This window comes from Nannobrachium achirus (assembly GCF_963921795.1).
Source record: "Nannobrachium achirus genome assembly, chromosome: 4".
In the NCBI taxonomy this organism is placed as follows: Eukaryota; Metazoa; Chordata; class Actinopteri; order Myctophiformes; family Myctophidae; genus Nannobrachium; species Nannobrachium achirus.
Genome location: NC_137813.1, coordinates 32501840 through 32524962, shown reverse-complemented (window position 1 = coordinate 32524962; position 23123 = coordinate 32501840). Strand labels below are relative to the sequence as shown.

At 42.5% G+C, this 23123-nt stretch overlaps 1 protein-coding gene across 1 annotated transcript in view; it reads left to right on the top strand.

Moving 5' to 3' along the window:
- The window catches only part of LOC308282831 (myocardin-related transcription factor A-like), a 63813-nt gene that overhangs the window by 34311 nt on the left and 6379 nt on the right, over positions 1 to 23123 (top strand). Inside the window, exons 4-14 of the mRNA XM_080723216.1 lie at positions 2878 to 2933; positions 4946 to 5021; positions 5368 to 5529; positions 9769 to 9935; positions 11833 to 11961; positions 12089 to 12157; positions 15071 to 15255; positions 16166 to 16352; positions 18424 to 18694; positions 19527 to 19654; positions 20887 to 22125. Of these exons, the coding sequence (XP_080579342.1) occupies positions 2878 to 2933; positions 4946 to 5021; positions 5368 to 5529; positions 9769 to 9935; positions 11833 to 11961; positions 12089 to 12157; positions 15071 to 15255; positions 16166 to 16352; positions 18424 to 18694; positions 19527 to 19654; positions 20887 to 22125 (2669 nt within the window). The remainder of the gene's footprint in view (positions 1 to 2877; positions 2934 to 4945; positions 5022 to 5367; positions 5530 to 9768; positions 9936 to 11832; positions 11962 to 12088; positions 12158 to 15070; positions 15256 to 16165; positions 16353 to 18423; positions 18695 to 19526; positions 19655 to 20886; positions 22126 to 23123) is intronic.

The window sequence follows — 23123 nt, the reverse complement described above, 5'->3', positions numbered from 1 at the left end:
ATCCTCATGTATATTTATGTATGTATGTGTGTGTGTGTGTGTGTGTGTGTGTGTGTGTGTGTGTGTGTGTGTGTGTGTGTGTGTGTGTGTGTGTCAGTGTGAGATGTGACAGTGCTCAGTGGCGTGAACTGAGGCTTGAGCCAGCACCAGTCTTGCCAGAGGGAACTGACCCATTGGGTCACAGCATGTGTGTGATTGCGCGCATTGTGTGTTGTGCATGTTTGCACTTGTGCATCCAGAAGTGTGTGTGTGTGCGCGTGTGTGCGTATGTCACTTGGAAAATGTGTACTACATAGTTAAGTTCATAGTAATCTACAAGCAAACTGGATGGTATGGTATAGAAATGGATAGTTGTAGTAGGCTTCCTTTTATTTTGTGCGCTAGTAACTATTTGATTACCATCTACTTTTAGTTAATTAGGGGACTGTAAAGTATTGATGTTAGAGGGTACAGGATACTGTGACAGGATAGATCCCGGGTTGAAAGACATTTAAAACTGATTACTGTAGTGTAACACTACAGTGTACTGTAGTGTGAATAAATGAGGCACTTACTTGCAAAATGGCAGTTCATACAAGTCAGTGTAGAAACAGTACCTGAAAAAGCCACACTTGAGTAAAACCAGTACATAGTAGAAAGTCACTGATTACATTAGCGGTGGTGGGACTGAAATGAATTATAGTACTTGCTAAACGTATTACTTAATTACTTTATTTTACTTGCCAGGCTTTGCTTGGTTTTGAATTTATACTTTTTTTTATTGAGTTTCTCTCTCCGAAAATAAATAATAGATAATGAATAATAAAAAATGTAAATGACACTGGCTGTCGTGTTTGGTGATTTGATTAAGTGTATATGCATTTCTTGCGGCTTTGGGTAACATAATGGTTCTAACAATCGGTGCAGTTATTTGTTGGTTTACTAGGTTATGTAATTGAGAAAACAGTGTGTTGACAGCAGTGTGTTGACATTTAAAAGAAGTTAGACTAGTTTTATTTTTGTAATGGTATCTAGTAATGCTACTTAGTAAAAGTATTAAAGGAAGTCTTAATACAGTACTGTGCTTAATATGGAACTGTACTTAAATATCAAAAGTGATATCTGAAAGTCACAGTAAGTCCTGTTATGCCAGCAAAACTAATCTGTCACATTTCTCTCTCTTTCTCTCCCTCCCTCTAAGCTTTGTAAACTTTATTGTAAGTCTTTCAGATGAAAGTGTCCAATTGAAAAAAGAAAAATAAGTGCAGTGATGAGCCATTTTCCTAAAATTAAGGCCCATTCCCACTGGGCCAGATAAACAGATAAAGAATATTTTTCTCCATTCAAGTGAATGGTAAGATACAGATAAATAATATCGGTCTCAGATATCTTTTATTATCAGTATCTTACCATCCACTTGAATGGAGAAAGATATTTTTTTATCTGTTTATCTGGCCCAGTGGGAATGGGTCTTTATAGGGTAACATTTTTAATGGTGAAATTTCATTCACCCGCAGTAGACAAAGACATTTCTGCTGATAGGAATCTCCCCTCACTTGAAGGGAGTTGAACATGTCCTTTAGATACAGTAGGACCATGGATGATGATCCTTGCTGGCAGGGAAAGCTGCATCTGTTGCAGCCATATTTCCCGGTAGCAATAATATTGTTACCAGACTAAATATGCTGGCAGCAATAAAGTCCAGACATGTTTTAAAGTATATTTATATATTCCTGCTATATTAATATTTTGTTTAAGATGGTTTTCCTTCATACAAAAAGTAAAAAAAAAAAAAAAAAAGTTTAAATAAATACAAATGAAAAGGGTCTGGAAGAACATCTAGTCTTTCTTTGTCACTGAGAAATTCTGGAAGTGCCTAATTTGCATATTGGACCATGATGTTCACGGGATCGGTCACTTCTAACAATGTCTACTGATGTTGTTAAGTAAAAAAATATATATGGATAATAGATATCCTAATCCATAACCATACCTAATAAAACACAGAGACAGCCCAGGAGTATATTCATATATTGCTGTATTTGAGAGAGTCAGACAGGTGACATACAGTATGCATACACTTCCATACAGTAGCGGAACTAGCCCCCGGCGTGCCCCGATGCGAGATATTCACCAAGTGCCCCTCAACAACAACAACAACACCCCCCCCCCCCCCCTCATACAATTATCTATCAATGTGACCACTGGAGAGTATTCATTTAAGTGTAAACATGGTACATTTCTACACTCTTGATTGATTGATTGATTGAGTATTTTATTTGACAAAAGTGGAGAACATAACAAGTATAGTCAATACATTAAGGAATGTAGTACAGTACAAGTACAGTTAAGCACCCTGTCTAAAAGGAACATCGCAAATAAGTCTTTTTACAGTCTTTTTTACGTCGCAGGTCCTAGGTGTTCAACTCATGGTTATACAAATAACAAAAAACATACAAACATCATCACAGTTATACAAAACAGTATATGCACAGGGTAGGGGAGACAAGGGGGATGGGGCTACGGTAAGGGGGGGTAAGGGTTAAATTGACTCTGGATTTGAATGCAAAGTAATTTTTCCAATTTCATGGCTTATCAGCAGTCATATCAGCAGTCTGACATGATAGTTGCTTTCAATTAGGTGTTCCAAATCCAAATGTTAAAAGTGACTTTCACCTAAGGAGTGCAGTCACCTTCCTTGTCCACTTTTTGTTCTTCTTTGTTTTTAATGAACTGAAATTGAACAGAAAAAAAGAGACATTCAGAGACATTTTGCAATTTGCACTGTTCTAGAGGGCATGCACTCACTGCCATACTAATCTCTCTCTCTCTCTCTCTCTCCTCTCTCTCTCTTTCTCTCTCTCTCCTCTCTCTCTCTTTCTCTCTCAAATTTTCTAGCACTGAAAAGTTCTGCAAACTTCCACGAACAGAGACGGAGTTTAGAACGGGCACGGGTCAGTATGCTCTTCCTGTATCCATCACTGCTCACTGCTCTCCACTAGCTGTAAGGCAGATACCTGCCTACAGGGTATGCATGGTCCCTAGTATAAAGGGAAATTAATAAAGAAAGGATGACTGGGAATGGGAATCATTAACTCATTGAATCAACATTTTATGCCATGCTTTCATCAATTCCGGCATGTGTTACTGACTGTTGCTCATGGCAAAATATTGACATGGTCCGACTATGCTGCTGGAACAGTAAAGATAATGAGCAGTGTAATATCATATTAACGATCATGTTATTATATTAGGTAGACATGCATGGCTTTTTTCCCTGCTGTATCTATAGTACACCATGTACAGACTCAGAGGTTATAAAACCTAACCTGTGTAAGAGAGAATACAGGAGAGGAGAGTTACAAGATGCTGAGTAAGAAATTCAAGTACTGAGGTGATGGGATGGAGGAAGTGTCAGCGAAGGTCAGATGTAAGGCGTGTGCACAAGACTGCATGTGTGCAGTGTGTGTGCCTGCGTGGGGGTTAAAGAAAGGTGAAAGATTCACCTCTGCATTAATCTTTGCCAGAGCTTATCTAACTGAGGGCAAGCACATTAGCCCTAACAAATGCTGGCCTGGGTGATAATTAGTTCATTACATTCTGTGAAACATCAAAGCTCTCCTTTGATTCAGCCCTGAATTCTACCAAATCATCTGCAGCAACCGTGTATTGCGCACGGTGGAACTAGAGCAGTGCTGAATGCTGATCGGCCTGCTGTTGTATAGTCCTTAGGGAAGATGTGACTTTAGCTTGCACTGATTGGTATGCTGTCATATAACCCCTAGCTGACCAATCAGCCCCAGTGTATCACCTTCTCTGTCTTTTCCCGTCCTCACCCAGGCAATAAAATATATTATAATTTAGTACATTGTATCTACCATTGTTGTTGAGGAAGGAGCAAGAGGAGTTGATAGTAAGGCTGATGTGTCAGCAGGAGTGAGGGAGAACAGACCTAAAGGGTGTAAACGAGTAGGGGTGTAACGATAACGATGAATCGAAAAATCGATTTTAATTTGCAATGAACTACTATATCGTTTGCAAAAGCAAAATATTGTACCTTGTATCGTATCTTTTTAAAATGCATATAATCGGTATCGAATGGTATTGCAATGCAAATAATCGATTATATGGAAACTAAGTATTTGTGCCTTGTATTTAGCAATTTTAAGAGGGAAAATGAAAAAGAAGGGTCTAATTACCTTTCCATTTCATATAGCTACTCTTGGTCTATCGATAAATGTGTGTAATCTCTGTGTTCATGTCAAATTGCGGGTGTGTCCATAAGTGTTGAAATATAATGTCCATGTATTTGCTAGAGAATCACAGCGTTTACTTATTTATATCCATAATAATAGATTTTTGACACGTTTCACACAGATTTAATTTCTTTGAGAAATAGTTACTCTATCGATTTTAAATAATTGAATCGAATCGTATCGTATCGCCATGAATTAACCAATATCGTCCATGTATTGTATCGTCAACCATGTATCGTGATGCTTATTGCTATTAAAATGTATCGTTACACCCCTAGTAAAGAGCATAGAAAGTTCCTTGTGGTGTCTGACAGTGGAGGACGTCCTTCTCTGACTGCTCTGTACTTCTGTTGTCCCACCTCTACCCACAACCTTTCTGTTGTCCTCCCCAAACATTCCCTGTTTGTCTCTTACTGTGTTTCTAAATGTAATTTATTTCAATTGCCTCCACTGTGTGTCTCTCTGTCTTGGTTAACAAGTATAGACCTGAATACAAGGTGTGCTTCACTGTGGTCGGTAAAGACATTTTTGGACCCTACGGAACCTACAGCAAAGTTGCAACCGCAACACCTCCGGCTCCCGACCCTAAATAATATGTACATTTCTTTCTTTCTTTCTTTCTCCCTCTCTCTCTTTCTCTCTCTCTCTCTCTCTCTCTCTCTCTCTCTCTCTCTTTCCCTCCATCCCTCCCTCCCTCCCTCTCTCCCCAGACGGAGGATTATCTGAAGAGGAAGATCAAAGCTCGACCGCAGCGTGCAGAACTCATCAGGATGCACATCCTTGAAGGTGTTGTTTTGTTTGTTTTTGTTGTTCTTTTAAATAATACAAGGCTTTGAGAGATCCTTGTTGGTATCCATTAGGGTACTGCAACAAATCCACTAACTAGGAACAGAGTGGACCGAGGAGGAGTGGGTTAGATGCATTTTTTGCCAGCACTGTTATCCAGGTCATAACGTGGGCCACATACTGTACAGTGTACACCCAACCTCCCCTCTTTCCTGTCATTCTTAACTGCGCAGTATAGTGAAAGCAGAAACATAAAATAAAGGGACTTTACTCGTCCCTATCAACTGATCTCATTTCCTGGCAGGCTGTTTAAAATTCCATTGTGTCTGGTTTCATGTGATTGCAGAGACCTCAGCTGAGCCGTCTCTGCAGGCCAGGCAGCTACAGCTGAAGAGAGCCCGTCTGACTGATGAACTGAACGATAAGATCTCCCACCGGCCTGGACCCATGGAACTGATCCACAAGAACATCCTGGCCGTTCACTCCAGCATCAAACAGGCCATCATAGGTAACAGCTCCCTCAGTTGCATCTCTGATCGCCTTACACCTGCTCAGATGTAGGGTGAAGTGATACTCATCACAGCCCCAATGTACAGTAGGGCCTTGCTTAGAGTAGCGTGTAAATTACTTCTGGCCTTATCCAAGACTATTCAAAGCCCTGTGAGGTGGCTACCACGCTGTGGAGTATATTGTCAGTTGACAAACTGGCTGAGCCACCTGGCACTCCACTATTGTCAACTCCAATGTACTATACTATATTTTGCAAAAAATCATTCATCTGCCTTAATTTCTTTGCCAAGTAAAGGTGCAACTTTTTCTTATTTTAAAATAAACAATTACTTCATTCAATTAGATCAGCATAACGTGCAACAAACTCTACAGGCAGTGACTTTGTGCGAACAACTCGTTCACTTTATTTGTATGTTCTGCAAAAACTAGAAGATACGTTTATCAACATTTTCTGTGTCCCCACATGAGTTTGGATCCTGGAGAGGAGCCATCTAGTCATCTATCAGAATTAGGGATGCCCCGATCACGTTTTTTTGCTCCCGATTCGATCCCGATCAAATATTATTGCTCCCGATCCGATCTTTTGGCAAGGCATTAAGAAAAAAAAAATTCTATTCATTCTATCACACTGAATCAACAAATTAAAAACAAAGCTTATGAGTAGTGTACCACAAAATAACCATGCCAACTAAATGAAATTAAGAGCAGAATAGTGCAATAAGAACATAATTCTATTACTTTAAAAACTTTTTAAAAAAAACGTTTTTTTTTTTTTTCGATATTTTTTTCCCGATCTCCGATCTTATAAAAATTACCATATCGGCGGGCAACACTAATCAGAATTATGTCAGAATTATTTGTCAATCTCCTGATGTCACATCTGATGTGAAACATCACAAGGGGCAGTGTGTAAATTTAGGGGGAAAAGTTGATTCTATGTACATGTGTGCACTGAAGTGTGGGTAGCGGACCAAACGGTACAGGTTTTGGAACCGTGCGTGGTTTATACAGTGTGGATTTTGGATGGGAACCATTTCACTCCTACAGGTGAAGCCTTTTTTCTTCAGCCAATCCTCAGCAGAGGCACGTAATTCGCCTAGTTTCAGTATTTCTTTTTAAACTTTGAGGTGATATTTGTGTTCAGTTTGACTCTTTGTCAACTCTGTCTTTGTCTTTCTTGTGCCTTGGCTCAACAGACAGAGTCCACTAGGGACCCAGTATTGGAGAGCCATCTAAGAATAGAAGGCCTGTACCTGTGGCTCAGGTGCTCAGCCGCCATGAGAAGTGGATATCATGAACAAGCAACAAGACTTGACTGTGTGATGAAAGTCATTACGTGTACTGCAGCCCTGGGAAGCTAGTTCATACACTCTATGCTCCCTTCGCCACCTGCTACTGTACTTTCATATTCATCCACATTCATATTCATATAGCGTGTGTGTGTGTGTGTGTGTGTGTGTGTGTGTGTGTGTGTGTGTGTGTGTGTGTGTGTGTGTGTGTGTGTGTGTGTGTGTGTGTGTGTGTGTGTGTGTGTGTGTGTGTGTGTGTGTGTGTGTGCGTGTGTGAGAGAGAGAGAGAGATCACACACATACACCCCACATGCACCACACATACAGTATTCACACAGAAGGGCACACACTAGGGATGGGACGATATGAACATTTCATATCACGATTATTGTGACAAAAGAAATCACAATTTACGATATTATCACAATAATCAAAATCCATTATCCTGGGGCGGAACATTTGTTGTGACGCGTTGTGAGCTTGTAGATCGGCTATTTTTTGGCAAAGACATTTGATGGAGTGAAAAAAAGACTGTATCAAGTACGTATATTATAGTACCGTTTACCAATTATAGAGGGTTTAAGTGGTACCGGATATGCAGCTCGGCAAATAAAAGGTGAATTGATCCCAGTGCATGACGGAGGACAATATCACGATAAATTAAATCTCCACGATACGATGATCCTGAGTGTTTTTTATCACGATAAACGATAATATCGCATATCGTCCCATCCCTTGCACACGCACTCACATCTATGCCTGGCTCACATGCGGGGTGCTTCAAACATCCCCAGCTATGGGTGTTGGATGGTTCAACTAGGTCAGGATGTGCTGCATCATATATGCTGTCTCTCTCATCTGTCTGAAAAGACTCATCTCACATCTCAGGGGCACTGGTGTGCAGAGGCTGTACAGCACTGTGCCACGGACACTCACATGGTCCGCTAATGGAAAACTCTGATTAGGATTCCATAATCCTCAGCTTTGATACACTGTGTGTGTGTGTGTGTGTGTGTGTGTGTGTGTGTGTGTGTGCGTGTGCGTGTGCGTGTGTGTGCGTGTGTGTGTATAACCCTTATTATGGAAAAAGACAGGTTGTGCGAATTGCATATCACGGTTATGGCAGCTTCCATATTTTGTCTTAGAGAGACAAGAGGGGAAGGGAAGGGAAGGGAAGGAAAGGGGAGCGAGAGAGAGAGAGAGAGACTATTTCACCCACATAATAACCTAGCCAATACTGGGTACCAAGACCTGATTATCAGCGCATTAATACACACACACACACACACATGTGCACGCACACATGCGGGCGCGCAGACACACACACACACACACACACACACACACACACACACACACACACACACACACACACACACACACACACACACACACACACACACACACACACACACACACACACAGCCCTATTGTCCCCGTCAGTCTGCCAGTTGTTGTTTGTAGCTAGTGTGAGCACCTTCTTGACATGAGAATGCAGAGCAGCTGGCTGATTGATGTGTGCAGGACCCAACACTGAGATTCAATCAACTCTGTCAGTAGATTATCTGTCTCCAGAGGTGGAACACAATAACAACAATCACATTACTGCCACGGGGTCCACGGAGAACACAGGAATTACATAGAGCAGGCATGCACAGGCATGCCTACGGGTGTGTACACACATGCGCGCGCGCACACACACACACACACACACACACACACACACACACACACACACACACACACACACACACACACACACACGGGCACACTCTGGATAGAAGTTGTGCAAGATCATGTATTATACTGTTTCCCAAACAGTGGGTTGGGAGCTATTTGTGGGTCACGGACCAATTTTTATGGGTCATGACTTTTCCTAGATTTAAAAAAATATATATTTATCATTTAAAAAAAAATATATATACATTTCAAAACAAACAAGCAAACAAAGTAATTCTAAGAAATTCCATGAATAAATAATAATAATTCCATGAATAAATAATAATGAAGAAGTAGTGAAAACAGCCGATCTACAAGCACGCAATGCGGCGCGAAGCGTCATTTGTGGCGTATAGACATGGTGTAGAGGGGAAAAGGAGCGTACCAAGTACAGTTGCAACTCAGTTCCATTTCAATAAGAACAGAGGGTTTAATCAGACCCATGTTGTCTCTTAATCGCCCCCTGCTGTTGATGATTTCTGTCCAGCATCGACACACCAGCTTCTGTTACTGATTAACACACACACACACACACACACACACACACACACACACTCACGCATCACATGCAGACACACTGCAGTTTTTGGCAGGCAGGTATGTTATATCTCTGCAGCAGCCGTCATCACACAGACAGTCTGTTTGCAGACACAGGTGAACGGCGCGCCGCCTGGTCTTATCTGTCGACATCATGCGTAGTAGTGATGCACACAGCCAGACAGTGGATGCACTATACTATATATGTTCTGACACCTGTGGAGAGGAGAAGCAGTGATAGTGCTGGCTGACATGGTAGGGATGAACACAGTCACACTGGCAGGTGGCTAATTTTGCGCCGCGGCAGGCAGATTAACTTCAGGGAGGAACGCGTTGGCTTAACGCTCATCAACACAGGCGATAAAGCTCATGGTGAGTCTGGGATGCACACAGGCTGAGCAGGCACTGATCAGACACTGCAGGGCCCCCCCTCCACACACACACACACACACACACGCACGCACGCACACACACACACACACACACACACACACACACACACACACACACTCAAAGGTCAGCCGCTCCCAGTTTAGACCGGGTGTTGAATGTGGATTAAATGTTTTCTAACTAGACGTTTTATTCTGTTCTCGTATGCCTCCATCATCCAATCCTTCTCTCCTATTCTCATCCCTCTCAACCACCATCTCATCCTCCACCTCTTCTCTCCCCTCTCGCTCTCTCTTTCTCAGAAACAGACTTCCCAAAGGGTTCAGGTGAAAATTCATCATTCGACGAGGACAGTAACGACAGCTTGTCCCCGGAGCAGCCTCTGTGCCAGGAGTCTCCTCTGGACCTGGGCTCTCTGCCCTCTCCTACAGACACCCAGGCAGGGAACAGTGTCCCCTCCCCTACCCAGGTAGCACATTGAGCCCCTGCTCTTTTATCCTGTAAAAAGTGCCCTCTCCAGACCATGAATGCAGCTTTTACTATGGTGAAAGAAATGCAAATGCCTTCTTTCCATGCCATACCTGAAGGCAGCATTCAAGAGAAAATTGTCTTGTCCAAACTCTCTTGAACTTGAATGCAGCATCTTATGTTGAAAGAATTGCCCTCTCTGTAGAAATCCATGCCGTATCCACATCTCCATTATTGACTTGATATGCTTAGTTCAGTGTGGTATCAAGCACCGAAAATAGCCGACCTCCAAGCTCCAACGCGTCGCGCTCAACATTTTCAACAAAATGCCCTTTTAGAAATGTCAGCCCCTGCCTCTCCAACATTCTCTGCACGTCCCTGCCAGGTACTACTGTGAACAGCAGTTCACAGTAGTACCCAGGTAGTGCTAGGCTAACAGATTGCTGTTTTACAGTATAATGAAGCATGATTTTGAGATCGCGTTTGAATACGTCCATCCTGACAGTGCACATTGCAAAATTTTGAACACTCTGTCCTTCTGTCTGTCGGCATGTTGTTTTTCTCTTTCATTAGTTGGCCGATTAATCCGAAATTGCACATGGGCATTGAGCTTTGGCATAGGCTGTTGTTGAATTGTGTCATCCAAAAGTGGACCCACTTGCAGCACTCAAACAAGATTTTACTCTGACGATTGAATGCCACAGGTCCTATATTCTTCGACCCCGAGTGTTTTACTCTTTCTTGTATACTTGTATAATATATAATTATAGCAACAAAGAATCTTCAATTTCTATTTGGTCTTGGGTTAAACATTTTTGCTTCAGTAGGTTCACCAAACTGTTTAACATGCTAGAATCTATACCCGAGGTCCTCAACTCAGTTTATTTTCATATATAACATTTATATAATTAACCAATGGGGCATGAAATTGACTTGGATTGAAAACAACAGTAATAATATTGTAATTAGTTAAGCTTCCCCGTAAGATATAAAGCTGTTGAGACCTCAGAGTGCCTAGAGGACCAGTGTTGAAGAATCCTATTTTCTAGTGTCTCTCTAGTCTCTTCATGGTTCTAGTTCTGAAACAGTACATTTGGACCAGTAATCATTACTCACCATAATGCGCTTTCGTAGGCCTGTCACAATTATTACATAATCGTCTAATCGCAATTATTTGACATAATCGCAGTTATTTGGAATAATCGCAATTATTTGACATAATTGCAATTATTTTGTCATAATCGCCATAGTCGTTTTAATGTTGAAATATTTTCAAACATTTAAAAAAAAATAGTGGAAATAGCCGTAGATCGCTATTTCCACTATCAATGTTCTTTTTTAAAGGAGCTATAGTCGACTTTTTCCTGAAAAACGGATGCTAAAATAAAAATAATGTTTCGAAAATATTTTATAAAAAAATAAGCTTCATATATGTGTTTCAATTAAAAAATGACCACAAAAAGCGGAAAAATAATGATAAAATAATAATTTTGGCCCTTTGTTTACATTTACGGGCCCTGTAAATGTAAACAAAGGGCCAAAATGATTATTTTATCATTATTTTTCCGCTTTTTGTGGTCATTTTTTAATTGAAACACATATATGAAGCTTATTTTTTTATAAAATATTTTCGAAACATTATTTTTATTTTAGCATCCGTTTTTCAAGAAAAAGTTGACTATAGCTCCTTTAAGTAAGTTGTCAGATATGTCAGTAATTTATTATATTTAGGTTATGTGTCATTTCTGCCATGTGCAACGTCAGAGCCTACAAGCCAAACAAAAATGTAATTGTCAACGACAAAAAAGACAATTAAATCATAAATCGCAATTGTTTGAGCGACAATTAATCGTCATGTAAAATGTCATATCGTGACAGCCCTACTCTTTCTTTACCAGTTTCTCAATCAGGCGCCACCCCCGGCTCCTCCTCTCCCACCTGTCTCTGGATCCCCGCCCTCCCAGAAGCTGACCAATGGGACGGCTGCGCCAGGTGGTCAGAGGACTGCCACTTCGGCGACCGTGAAGGTGAGTGACATCAGCTGCAGTCAAAACCAAACAATGGACATATATTTCTAATTAGGAAGCTGAGCTTGATGATCAATAATATTGCAGTCTACATGTGGTCTCATTGTCCTTCCTCTCTTCTCTCCAGTCCCAGCCCAAGACAAACTCTGACCGCTCAGCTCAGAGACCTAAAAAACCCAAAGACAGCAAACCTAAGGTGAGCATTTCTTGCCAGTGTGACGTTAGTATGAAGTGTACCTGTTGGATGGTGCCAGGGTGTCTGCATTTTATTGTATTTAAAATGAACGGATACTTCACTAGTTTGGATGCAAAAGTAAATGTTTATTCAAGAGTTTAAATGACTTGAATTAAATTAAATACTTCTCCTTGGCACGGGGCCACAGGCCTCATGAACGATGGGTGCTTGAACTGAATAGTGTTGTCAAAAATATCGATTTATCGAAAAGTATCGATTTTGAATATAGTATCGATTTTCAAAATGACTTTTCCATCGTTTCAATAATATCGATAATATCGATAATATCGATATTATCGATAATATCGATCAGTTTTTACCTCTCTCGTTGGTTTACACCAACATTAATTTTATGTGTGTCCTTCCTACTTTGGCTTATTCCTAGTTATTTTAAAGGCCTATTTGTACTTAGAATGTGAAAAAATCAAAGGCAGGCCTTTAAAAAGTGCACTACCATCTACCTCAAGACGTTCTGTATTTTTCTTTAAATAAAAATAAACATTTTTGCACTGAAATCGCTTTGGTTGCGTGGTATCGAAAATGGTATCGAGTATCGAAATGTTTCAAAATATCGTATCGAAGTTAGAAATCCAGTATCGTGACAAGCCTAGAACTGAAATCAGCTGCCATTCGATGGGGAGGCTCCCACCCCAAAAATCACCTGATGACTGGAAGGGCCTGATAAAGGAGCAGAGAACCTGAGGGCAGGGAATGGAACAGACAATTACACACTGAATAGATAAAGACATGACATACTGTAATGTGTGGAGGAGGCTCACACACTCTCTGTCTGGTAGCACTATATGACTTGGAAGGCTTGCTGGTATTGGAGCAGCCATTATAGGACAGCTATGATATGCGGTGATTCGGCGCTCAAAATGTATGAATTACAGTATTGGAGCTACCTGCAATCTGGATGAATGTCACATAAGATGTCTCTTTACAAATGCTGTGACAAATTCACATATACCCAGGTGACGTGCAGGCGATGATCAGAGAAGTGGAACATTACCTATCACATTTTTTTTTCTTAAATCATATTCAGAGTTGGGCAGTAGCAGAAAGTGAAGCCAAATTAATATAGGATTTGAGATCGAATGTGGGGAGACAGTGAGCCCGGACAGGAATGGTTTACTAGAGGGAGGAGCTGGCTCCAATAGTAGGAGACTCAGGCTCAGGTACCTGGGCTGAGCCTTCAAGCTGCTGCAGATAGAGGAGTCCATATCCGACAGAGTGAGGAGGAGGGCGGTGGTGCTAGGGTTGTCACTGGTGCTCGAACACAGGAGCAGTTGAGATTTCCTCAGGCATAAGATGTATTAAGTTGGTCAGGTGCTGAATAATGATGCTTTGGAATCACAGCCTCTTGTACTAGACTGTATAGGACCTTCCCCTTCCCTTTTCCTCACTGAGACTGTTGGAAATTCGCAACTTGATCTTTTGTAGCTTAATCATATGAAGTGATGATGAGTGGATCAATTGGGATGGGACAAATTTGGTGAAACACAGAGCTCTGCTGCTCTCTCTACTTGTCTTGTACATGTTGGATCTGGATGTAGTCATGACAGTTTACAGTTTACAGTTTAGGCATTTAGCAGACACTTTTAATCCAAAGCGACTTACAATAAGCAGATAATACATCACTATAATAAACAAGATAATATGTCAGAACATCAACAACAATATAACAAACGCATATGAATATCAATCTAGAAAAAAACAATATACCGGTAATCAGTAAAGAGAAAAAAAAAGGTTGAATATGTTGAATAATATTAGAGACAGAAATTGTGAAAATAGCAGATCTACATGCTCACAACGCCTCGCTATTTTCACAATAGAACCGTGTTATTCAAAATGTAATGACTCAAATCTTAGTGCTTGTCAGGGTGGGGGGAGTTCCCAGTTAAAATATGATTATTTTGGGGTCACAGCCTGAAAAGGTTGAGAACCACTGTTGTATAGTACTAGAAAGTCGCGCCGCAAGCGGCGCTCCTGTCTATCCCCCCTCGCCACGTTGTTAACAGGAAAAGCTCTGTGAATGCATAGCAGGATCCAGGCAGAGGTGGAACATAATTCGACGGGTAACCAAATGTTGTGTAACTGGCTTCACGTTCGGTGGAAAACACGACACACCTCCCTCTGTTGTAATTCGATACACTGCCCTCCGCTCACTCTCTCTACTCTCTCTACTCTCCACCCCCCCATCCTCCCCTCACTGACTGTGCCTGTGAGGGGCACGTGCCTCTCTCTCTCTCTGTCTCTCTCTTTCTCTCTCTCTCTCTCTCCACGCGCACTTCTGCACTCTCGGAGGGGCTGCGCTCTCTAGGGGCTGTGTGTGTGTGTGTGTGTGTGTGTGTGTGTGTGTGTGTGTGCGTGCGTGTGTGTGTGCGTGTGTGTGTGTGTGTGTGTGGCTACGCCCCCCTCTGTTGAAATTGGATCCGCCGGTCCCATAGCTGGGAATGAGCCAATGGAGGGCTGTCACCATGGCGACGGGGGGCGAATGATAGCGTTAGGGGTGGTATCCCTTACGTCCTAGACGACTACCTATGAGTTGAAGTCGATGTAAAGGGGGCGTGAATGGGCTTGGAAGTGGGATGCGGCAATAGGAGGAATGTATATATAAGATGGTGCAGTGCTGTGTTCTACCTGTAACGTAAAATATGAATAGCGTCTGCCCTTGTGAACCTTTCAAAGTAGCGTATTTGATAGGCATTATGCACTGGCGTCTGCCCTGGCCACACGAATAGCCGCGGATCATAGATTAAAGTATGCCCTCAAAAAAAGTCTAGAACACACCACTGGTATGGTGTTTATGCCGTACCCTGCCATGCCATGTACCACATACAGTATATCTGTTATGTTCTCTGTGCATAGATAAAGAAGTTGAAGTACCACCAGTACATCCCTCCAGACCAGAAGGGGGATAAGGAGCCTCCTCCCCCGTTGGACTCCTCCTACGCCAAGATCCTTCAGCAACAGCAGCTCTTCCTGCAGCTGCAGATCCTCAACCAGCAAAAGCAGCACTACAACTACCACACCATCCTGCCTGCACCATCCAAGTTAGTCTCTCACTTAAAGGAGTAGTTCACTTAAAGGAGTAGTTCATCCCCAAATGTTTTTTCTTTTTTTTCCTATTGATTACTCATGTCATATATTTTTTTGTATTTGTCGCATTCCTAAGACAAAAATGTGATTATAGTAAATTGATTCTGGATGGGGACCCAAATGCATGGCCCTGGATGGGGACCCAAATGCATGGCACTGGATGGGGAAACCGTCAGGGTAAGTTTATTATAATCAAGGTTTTGTCTTAGGAATACGACAAAAAACTAAGAATATTATTGAACTCAAGTCTCCATGGCATGAGTAATCAATAGGAAAAAAAAGTCCTTTAAACCTTGACTGACAGTCAAACTTCTGTCAAACCCCAGAACGGGGTCACATAATGTGAGAATCCAGGGGGAAATGTATGACATACAACAGGTTTTTATGTGTTTATGGGTTGTCTGGAGAGCATCTGGTTTGTTAGCGTGTGGTCCTCTCTGTAAGTGTGTATTAATTGTCGGCAAACTGCACACAACCCGCTTCTCCTCATCAAAGTCAAAGAATTATTTGTCAATATTTTCCCCCGTGGGAATGCAGTGGAGGCAGTGTTATTACAGCTAGTCAGAACTGCAAGTCTCAGCTGTCTTCTGTTTCCACTTCACTTTGATGTGAAAGGTCTGGCATGAAGCAAACATGAAGAGACTAATCAGAATGCACTAAACAAATCCATCTTTGGATCCATCTCTGAAGCTAATACCATTTAAAATAGTGTTGACTTGACTGTAGCTTTCGCCTTCTTTGGTTGCTCGCATGATTCATTGCTTACATTTAATCTTAATTATGCACTGTGTATGAGTGGTGTGCATGGCCACCTCTCGTTCATCTACCCTTCGTTCTCTCATTCTCTCCCTCTCTCTCCCACAGATCCCAGACAGATCAGCAGCGACCTGCCTCATCCTCTTCCATCTCCACCTCTGACCCTTCCCCAGCCAAGCCCACTGCCGCCCCGTCCACAGCAACCTCCAATCAGAGCGCTCAGAGCCGCCAGAGCTCCGCCCCCACAGCAGGGACCAAACCCACCTTTCTGCCACCCAACCTGGATGAAATGAAGGTTGGTTGACCTTCGCAGTGGGCAGATCCCAAACCAAATGCATGGTTTTGTTATCACCTTGATGTAACCTGACTCTTTGGCCTCTAGTTTGAGGACGGCATATTGGCGCACTCGGCTGATAACTACCCAGCATTGTTCCTAAGTACTTTGAGCCTAAACCGTCATGGATGTGACCTTCCTGATATGGGGGTGTCAGCAATATTACCTTGACAGTTTGATTAACTACTAGGCCAATGTTCTTTGGGAACAATGGCCGTTTGGGAACGCATGTCCCTCCAGTTATGTAATAACCATTGCACCCCGTTGTCAGAGTACCTGTTGTCCTTCATTGTACCTGTTGTCAGAGTACTTAATGCAGTAACCATTATCATAGCACTTGGAGGTCAGTCCTATATGATGTCGCATTGATATCATCAGGGATCTCCATATGGGCATAAAAGGGACACAGACAGACAGATACAGGATCAGAATAATAATAATAATAACTTTATTTTATATAGCACCTTTCATGAAACCCAAGGACACAGACACAGACACACACACACACACACACACACACACACACACACACACACACAGAGAGAGAGTTTGTGCATTTATAGATAGATGACAGCTATATCTTAACCAGCAAGCAATTATTACTGTACATTCGTCTTCCCGTTTATTTGGAGAACCACGTTGACTGGATAGGACACACGTTGGCAAAGTTGGCAACGTAAAATGCAATGAAAGCCAGTGTTCTGATGGAGGGTTATTATTTTTAATTAGGGCCACCTCTTTAATCCATTAGCACCAGCTGTACTGATGCTGCTACTGAGTGTCAAACTGTCAAACTTACAAACAGGGGTGTCGCACCAAATTCTGGGCCCTGGGTACTTTAACTATTGAAAAATAGCAGATATACAAGGTGCTGCAAGCTGGTAGATCTGCTATTTTTGAGAAATCGTGAAAGTCTTTGAATATTTCAAATCCTTCTAAGGTTTTTTGAAAAACCTATGTTTATATGTCAGTGGTGCTCAAATATTTTCATGTGAAGGACCCCCAAAATGATATGTATTTGGCCACGGACCCCCATATCAAAATATTTAGTTCCAGCGACTGCCCAGAAGCCAAATTTTAGTTACAAATGTTCCCTTAAAAGATACATATATTCAAAGTTTGCACACCTTTTCAAAAATAGCAGATCTACAAGCTCGCAGCGCTGTGAGCTTGTATATCTGCTATTTTTCAATAGTTGAAGTATAAAATAATTCCAGCCCCCTCCACCTTGGGCCCTAGTAACTCAGTCCCACTTTTCCCACCTTGGGCCCTAGTAACTCAGTCCCACTTTCCCCACCTTGGGCCCTAGTAACTCAGTCCCACTTTCCCCACCTTGGGCCCTAGTAACTCAGTCCCGCTTTCCCCCCTTGGGCCCTAGTAACTCAGTCCCACTTTTCCCACCTTGGGCCCTAGTAACTCAGTCCCACTTTTCCCCTCCTTGTGACGCCCCTGCTTACAAACCCCCTAATTGTGCTGCTGATAAGCATTAAAATATGCCACCCTCAAACAAGAGGCTTAAGTGACAAACTGGAATGATAAAAATGTATTTCTGGACTTAGAACCTAATTCCGTGTGACTGATACAAACGTCCCATCCCATTGCTGTCTCTGGTGTCCTTTTTTGATCTTAACAAACCTTTCACATATTGTTATTTAATCAGTATGGCGCAGCAGACTACAGACTCTCGCGACTGCTGACTATAAGCTGCTGAGTTTATGAAGTAATTGGTGGATAGGACTTGACTTTTCCAAGAAAAAAATAATAACACCACTACTAAAATGTTGACACTGAAAAATGGCTGGTGTACTCAGACCTGACACAGTGATGGATTACCCTGTCATTATGCCTCCCCGTTCTCTCTTTTCCTCTCATCCTTTCCAATGTTCCTCTTATATTTATCCTCCTCCATTGTTGTCCATTTGTCTTGACTTTCTCTGTTTTCAATCGTTTCCCTCTCTCTCTCTCTCTCTCTCTCTCTCTCTCTCTCTCTCTCTCTCTCTCTCTCTCTCTCTCTCTCTCTCTCTCCTGTCAGGTGGCTGAACTGAAGGCAGAGTTAAAGTTGCGCAGCTTGCCCGTGTCTGGCACCAAGAACAACCTCATCGAGAGACTCACGACCTACCAGGAGCTGAACGGAGGCGCAGGAGGAGGAGGAGGAGGAGGTGTTGGTACTTCCTCTTCAACAGCAGGGGGCGCCACCGGGCCAGAGGCAGGAGGCGCAGGAGGCCTCCCCAAAAGCCATGATAACAATAACAACACAACACAACAACACCATCAGCACCACACCTCTCTGGCTCTCCTGTCAGGTGAATTGAAACTGTTTTTTTTAATGGATGACTAAGGCTTAGTTTATGGTTTAGAGCAGTGTTTCTCAAACTTTCAAATGTCAAAGGTCTCCCCTTAACACTGTCTCTGAGAGTGTACAAATGGAACCAAATGAACCCGTTAGGGTTTATTTCGTTCCATTTGTACACTGTCAGAGTTATAGACTTGTATGGGTCCATTTAGACCCCCCTAAAGGAACCCAACAGAGTCCCTGGAATCCACTTTGAGAACCACTGGTTTAGAGTATAATTACACAATAGTAGAACAAAGCGGAAACATAATAAAACCTTTGAAATACTGAGAAGTGAGAGAACAATCTGTAATGTGTGCTGGTGGATTTTGATTAAAACAAACGTGTGGTTTATAGAAACACCCCAGTGCTAAACCGACAAAAACACACAGAAAAACAAACTAAGGTCAGTTAAATTATACCATGCAGGTAACTAAGACACATTTTATGAATGCAATTCAATTAAATTCCACGTTTATCTATTTCTCCCACTGAGAATGGTCTATTATGGCACAGAGAGACGTTCTGTCACAATTGAGCAATTCTAACAGATTAGACTGTCTGCGGAAAACAATTGCTTTTTAAAGTATGTGATTATATGCAATCATCCAATTATCTATTCATGAAAAGATGTCGCTCCTATAATAATATTTTCCTTTTTCAACTGAGCCTTGGGATGGTGAGATGGAGTAAATGTTCTATTAGATCATTTTATCTAATGTTCCGTCTGTCTTTATGAATGGCCATAGCAGCAGATGATGCAGGTGGCAGTGTCACAGTGACATCATTTGTCACCCCTGCAGCGCCACCGCAGCAACTCCTGACCTTTGGCAGCACCCCGCCAGGCTCTCCCACACCCTCAGACCGCTCTGTACCGACTGCCGTGAGCCCACAAAACACAGGCCTGGATGGGAACACCTTTGGAGAAATGGTGTGTACAATATAACAATCATTTTCATTAGCGATTCATACCGTATGTTGATTGCTTTTAACATTGATTAATAATTTGAAATTGATTGTGATTGACTTTTCAATTCATAATGTAGAACAAAGATATGCATTCACATTTTGATGAATTTGTATGTAACACATTTACACAGTTGCATGAGACTAAACCAAGTATTCAGTTACTAAAACTTTCTGTCAATTAGTTACACGATTGTTCAATTAACACCAACAGTGATTTCTACTGTTTAACTGGTGAAGCCTATTAGTGCAGTTGTTATGTTCTGAGTTTATAAAGTAACATTTAGCCAATGAGGCAGCATCCTCTGTGATGTCACCACTATGCAGCCTCCTCATTGGCTAAACACAGTTTTTGCTGCCTCATCATTGGCTAAAGGTTACTCTGTAAAGTCGGTGACTTATGCCCACGTCACCTTTATGGTGCCTCCTCTTCGGCAGTAGCCTCATTGACGTGAAAGGGGAAAGGCTAAAATGGCAACCACACTCACAATTTCTAGTTCAAGCTATTCTGAGTAAAGGCATTGGCAAATGCCCAAACTGTAAAAAAAGATGTATAATATATTAATTTCTTCCAGTCAAATCCCCCAGTGACATAACCCTACACTACTTTCCATTTCACTTTGGAGCGGGGTGTGTGAGAGTAAAGGCTTATCCACTTAGAAACCATCAAGTTGTAATTCAAGGGATTTATAAAACAGATTCAGCATGTTAGGGCGTGTTGGAATTAAAGACAGATTCTGACCTATATTTTGTGTTTCACTTTTTGTTTTGCTGATGCGATGATCCATTTTTGGATGCCTCCCGAGTTTTGAGCTTCAGATGTCTATTTCATGTTTGTGCATTGTCACTGTTTTTATTTTTCCTTTTTAATGTTCAACATCAAAGCATTCATACTTATTATTTTTTTATTCTTCTTTTTTCTGTTCACCTTTTTGGATGCGCTCTTCATCATCACTTCATCTGCATTCATCATTTTACTTCTTTATAAAACTAAGAAACATCTTTTTAATAACTCTCCATTCCCCACTGCCCAATTTCTGTGCCTCTCACTTCCTCTTCATCCATCTCTCTCTCTCTCTCTCTCTCTCTCTTTCTCTCTCTCTCTCTCTCTTTCTCTCTCTCTCTCTCTCTCTCTCTCTCTCTCTCTCTCTCTCTCTCTCTCTCCCTTTTGTCCTCCCTCACGCAACCCCGCTCCAGGTGACTTCACCTCTGACCCAGCTGAGTCTCCGCCCATCTTCAACCCCACGGCTCTCGGTCATCCCCACCACCATCAAAGATGAGCCTCATTCCTCCACCCCTGGCACGCAGCAGCCATGTGAGTTCTACGGCAGAAAGGCCTCCTCTTTGCACAAACACAGCCAGGCTCCTCTGACCGCATCCTCCTTCTCCACCGCCGTGGACAAAGACAGGATGCTACAGGAGAAAGACAAGCAGATTGAGGAGCTGACCCGGATGCTGAGGCAGAAACAGAGGCTGGTGGAGGCCCTCCGCCTACAGCTGGAGCATGGGAAGAAAGGGGGTAAAGGAGCAATCAGTGGAGGAGAAGGAGCGGTGGTCGCTGAGCCTGTGGCTCTGGTGAAAATAAAGGAAGAACCCCCCGACATCTCCCAAGCCCCTCCATCCTCACCCTCATTTTTCTCATCCGCCCGTCCCCCATCCTTCTCTCCTCCTACCCCTCCACCTCCTGCTGCTGCTGCTGCTACTCCTGCCCACCCGCCGACATCCATCGCCTTGCCGACGGACGTCATCAAGGTAACCATCAAACAGGAAGCTGTGGAGATGGAGGAGGAGGACGAGGAGGAGGATCTGCTGACGTCACGTGACTCCCAAACACGGGCTACGCAAGAGCAGAGTCAGCTGCAGACCGTGACGGAACACACAAGCGCACAAACACAACTGCAGCAGCAGCAGCTGCGGCTGCAGCAGACAGCCTTGCAGTTGGCCCAGCAACACGCCATCGAGACGCTGTTGCTACAGCAGCAGCTGAACCTTCAGAACCGCCAGCAGAAACTGCAGAACCACAACCAGACGTTTCACAACCAACACAACCTGCAAAACCAGCACCAGACCCTCCAGAAACGCTCGCAGCAGAGGAAGAAGAAATCCCACAAGCAGCAGCTCAAGCAGCAGCAGCAGCTGTTGCAGTCACAGCAGCAGTCCAAGCAGCAACACCAGCAGCAGCAGCAGCAACAACAGTTGCAGCTGAAGCAGCAGATTCTGCTGAAGCAGCAGCAGACTTTGCTGTTGCAGCAACAAGTGAAACAACTACAGCAGCAGCAGCAGCAGCCCAGACAGCAACAACCAAAGCAACCACAGCAACAAGTCCACGTGCAGACAAAGGCACAGCTGAAGCAGCAGCAGTTGTTGCAGGTGAAACAGCAGTTGCTGATGCAACAGAAACTGCAGGCCCAGCAACAGCAACACTCACAACAACAGGTCAGTGTTGACCCCTGGCGTCATAATGCCACCTGAGATAGAAACATATTACAGTAGTGCAGAGTAGGCCTGTCACGATTTACTCAACTCACGATACGATTCGAATCACGATTCAAGGTTCACGATTCACGATGTCACGATTTTTTCAACACAAATTTATTTTCCAGAAAAATTACCCCTGAGAAATCCACAATTCTTACAATTCCAGTATTTTCTTTTCTTTTAACAATACTGTTCTCTTATGCTCTTTTCAATACAGTAGAACTATCAAATGACAAAAAACAACAATTACATTTCAGTTCACTTGTCTTCTCTTACAAGGAATCCTGTATGTTTTAGATGTTCTCTTATCCTCTATACAGTAGCAAATAGCAAATGACAGAATAGTGTAAACTTATCAATTCTTAAATGTCAAATCCTGTTCTTTTTTTAAACAACACTCTTACCCTCTTTTCAATACTGTATCAAAGAATGCATTTTTTCTGTGGTACATAGCAAGCCAACTGTACTGTAAGCCAGGCACAAACTAAGGCATAACAACAACTCTTACCCTCTTTTCAAAATCAATAATTCATCAAAGTCAAGACCTAGTGTCTCATTGTGGATAGACTGTTCAAAGTCCCTGACTTTCTAACACACCATTTCACCTGCTTATATATTGAATGTGTCAATTCTTGTTTTCACTAGAAACGTTGTTTCCAAATTGTAACCAGTGGCAGAGACATGCATCTGTACGTAGCATTGTTGTTGTTAGCCCTTAGCACTGATTAGTGCTATGCTCTGTAGCAGCAAAGTAATGACACAGCACTCAACTAACTGCTCTCTTTGTCAATCAAAATCACGGAGCTCTGCTCTGCAGCTGCAACGGAGGCATGCTGGCAGCTGTGTGAGTGAGTGAGCCTTCCTACTGTAGCTGCAGCTGCGTCTGCCTGACGTTAGACGTTGAACACGCAGAGACGTTGAAGAAGGAATGAAGTTTAACTCGAGTGCGCCCTCTG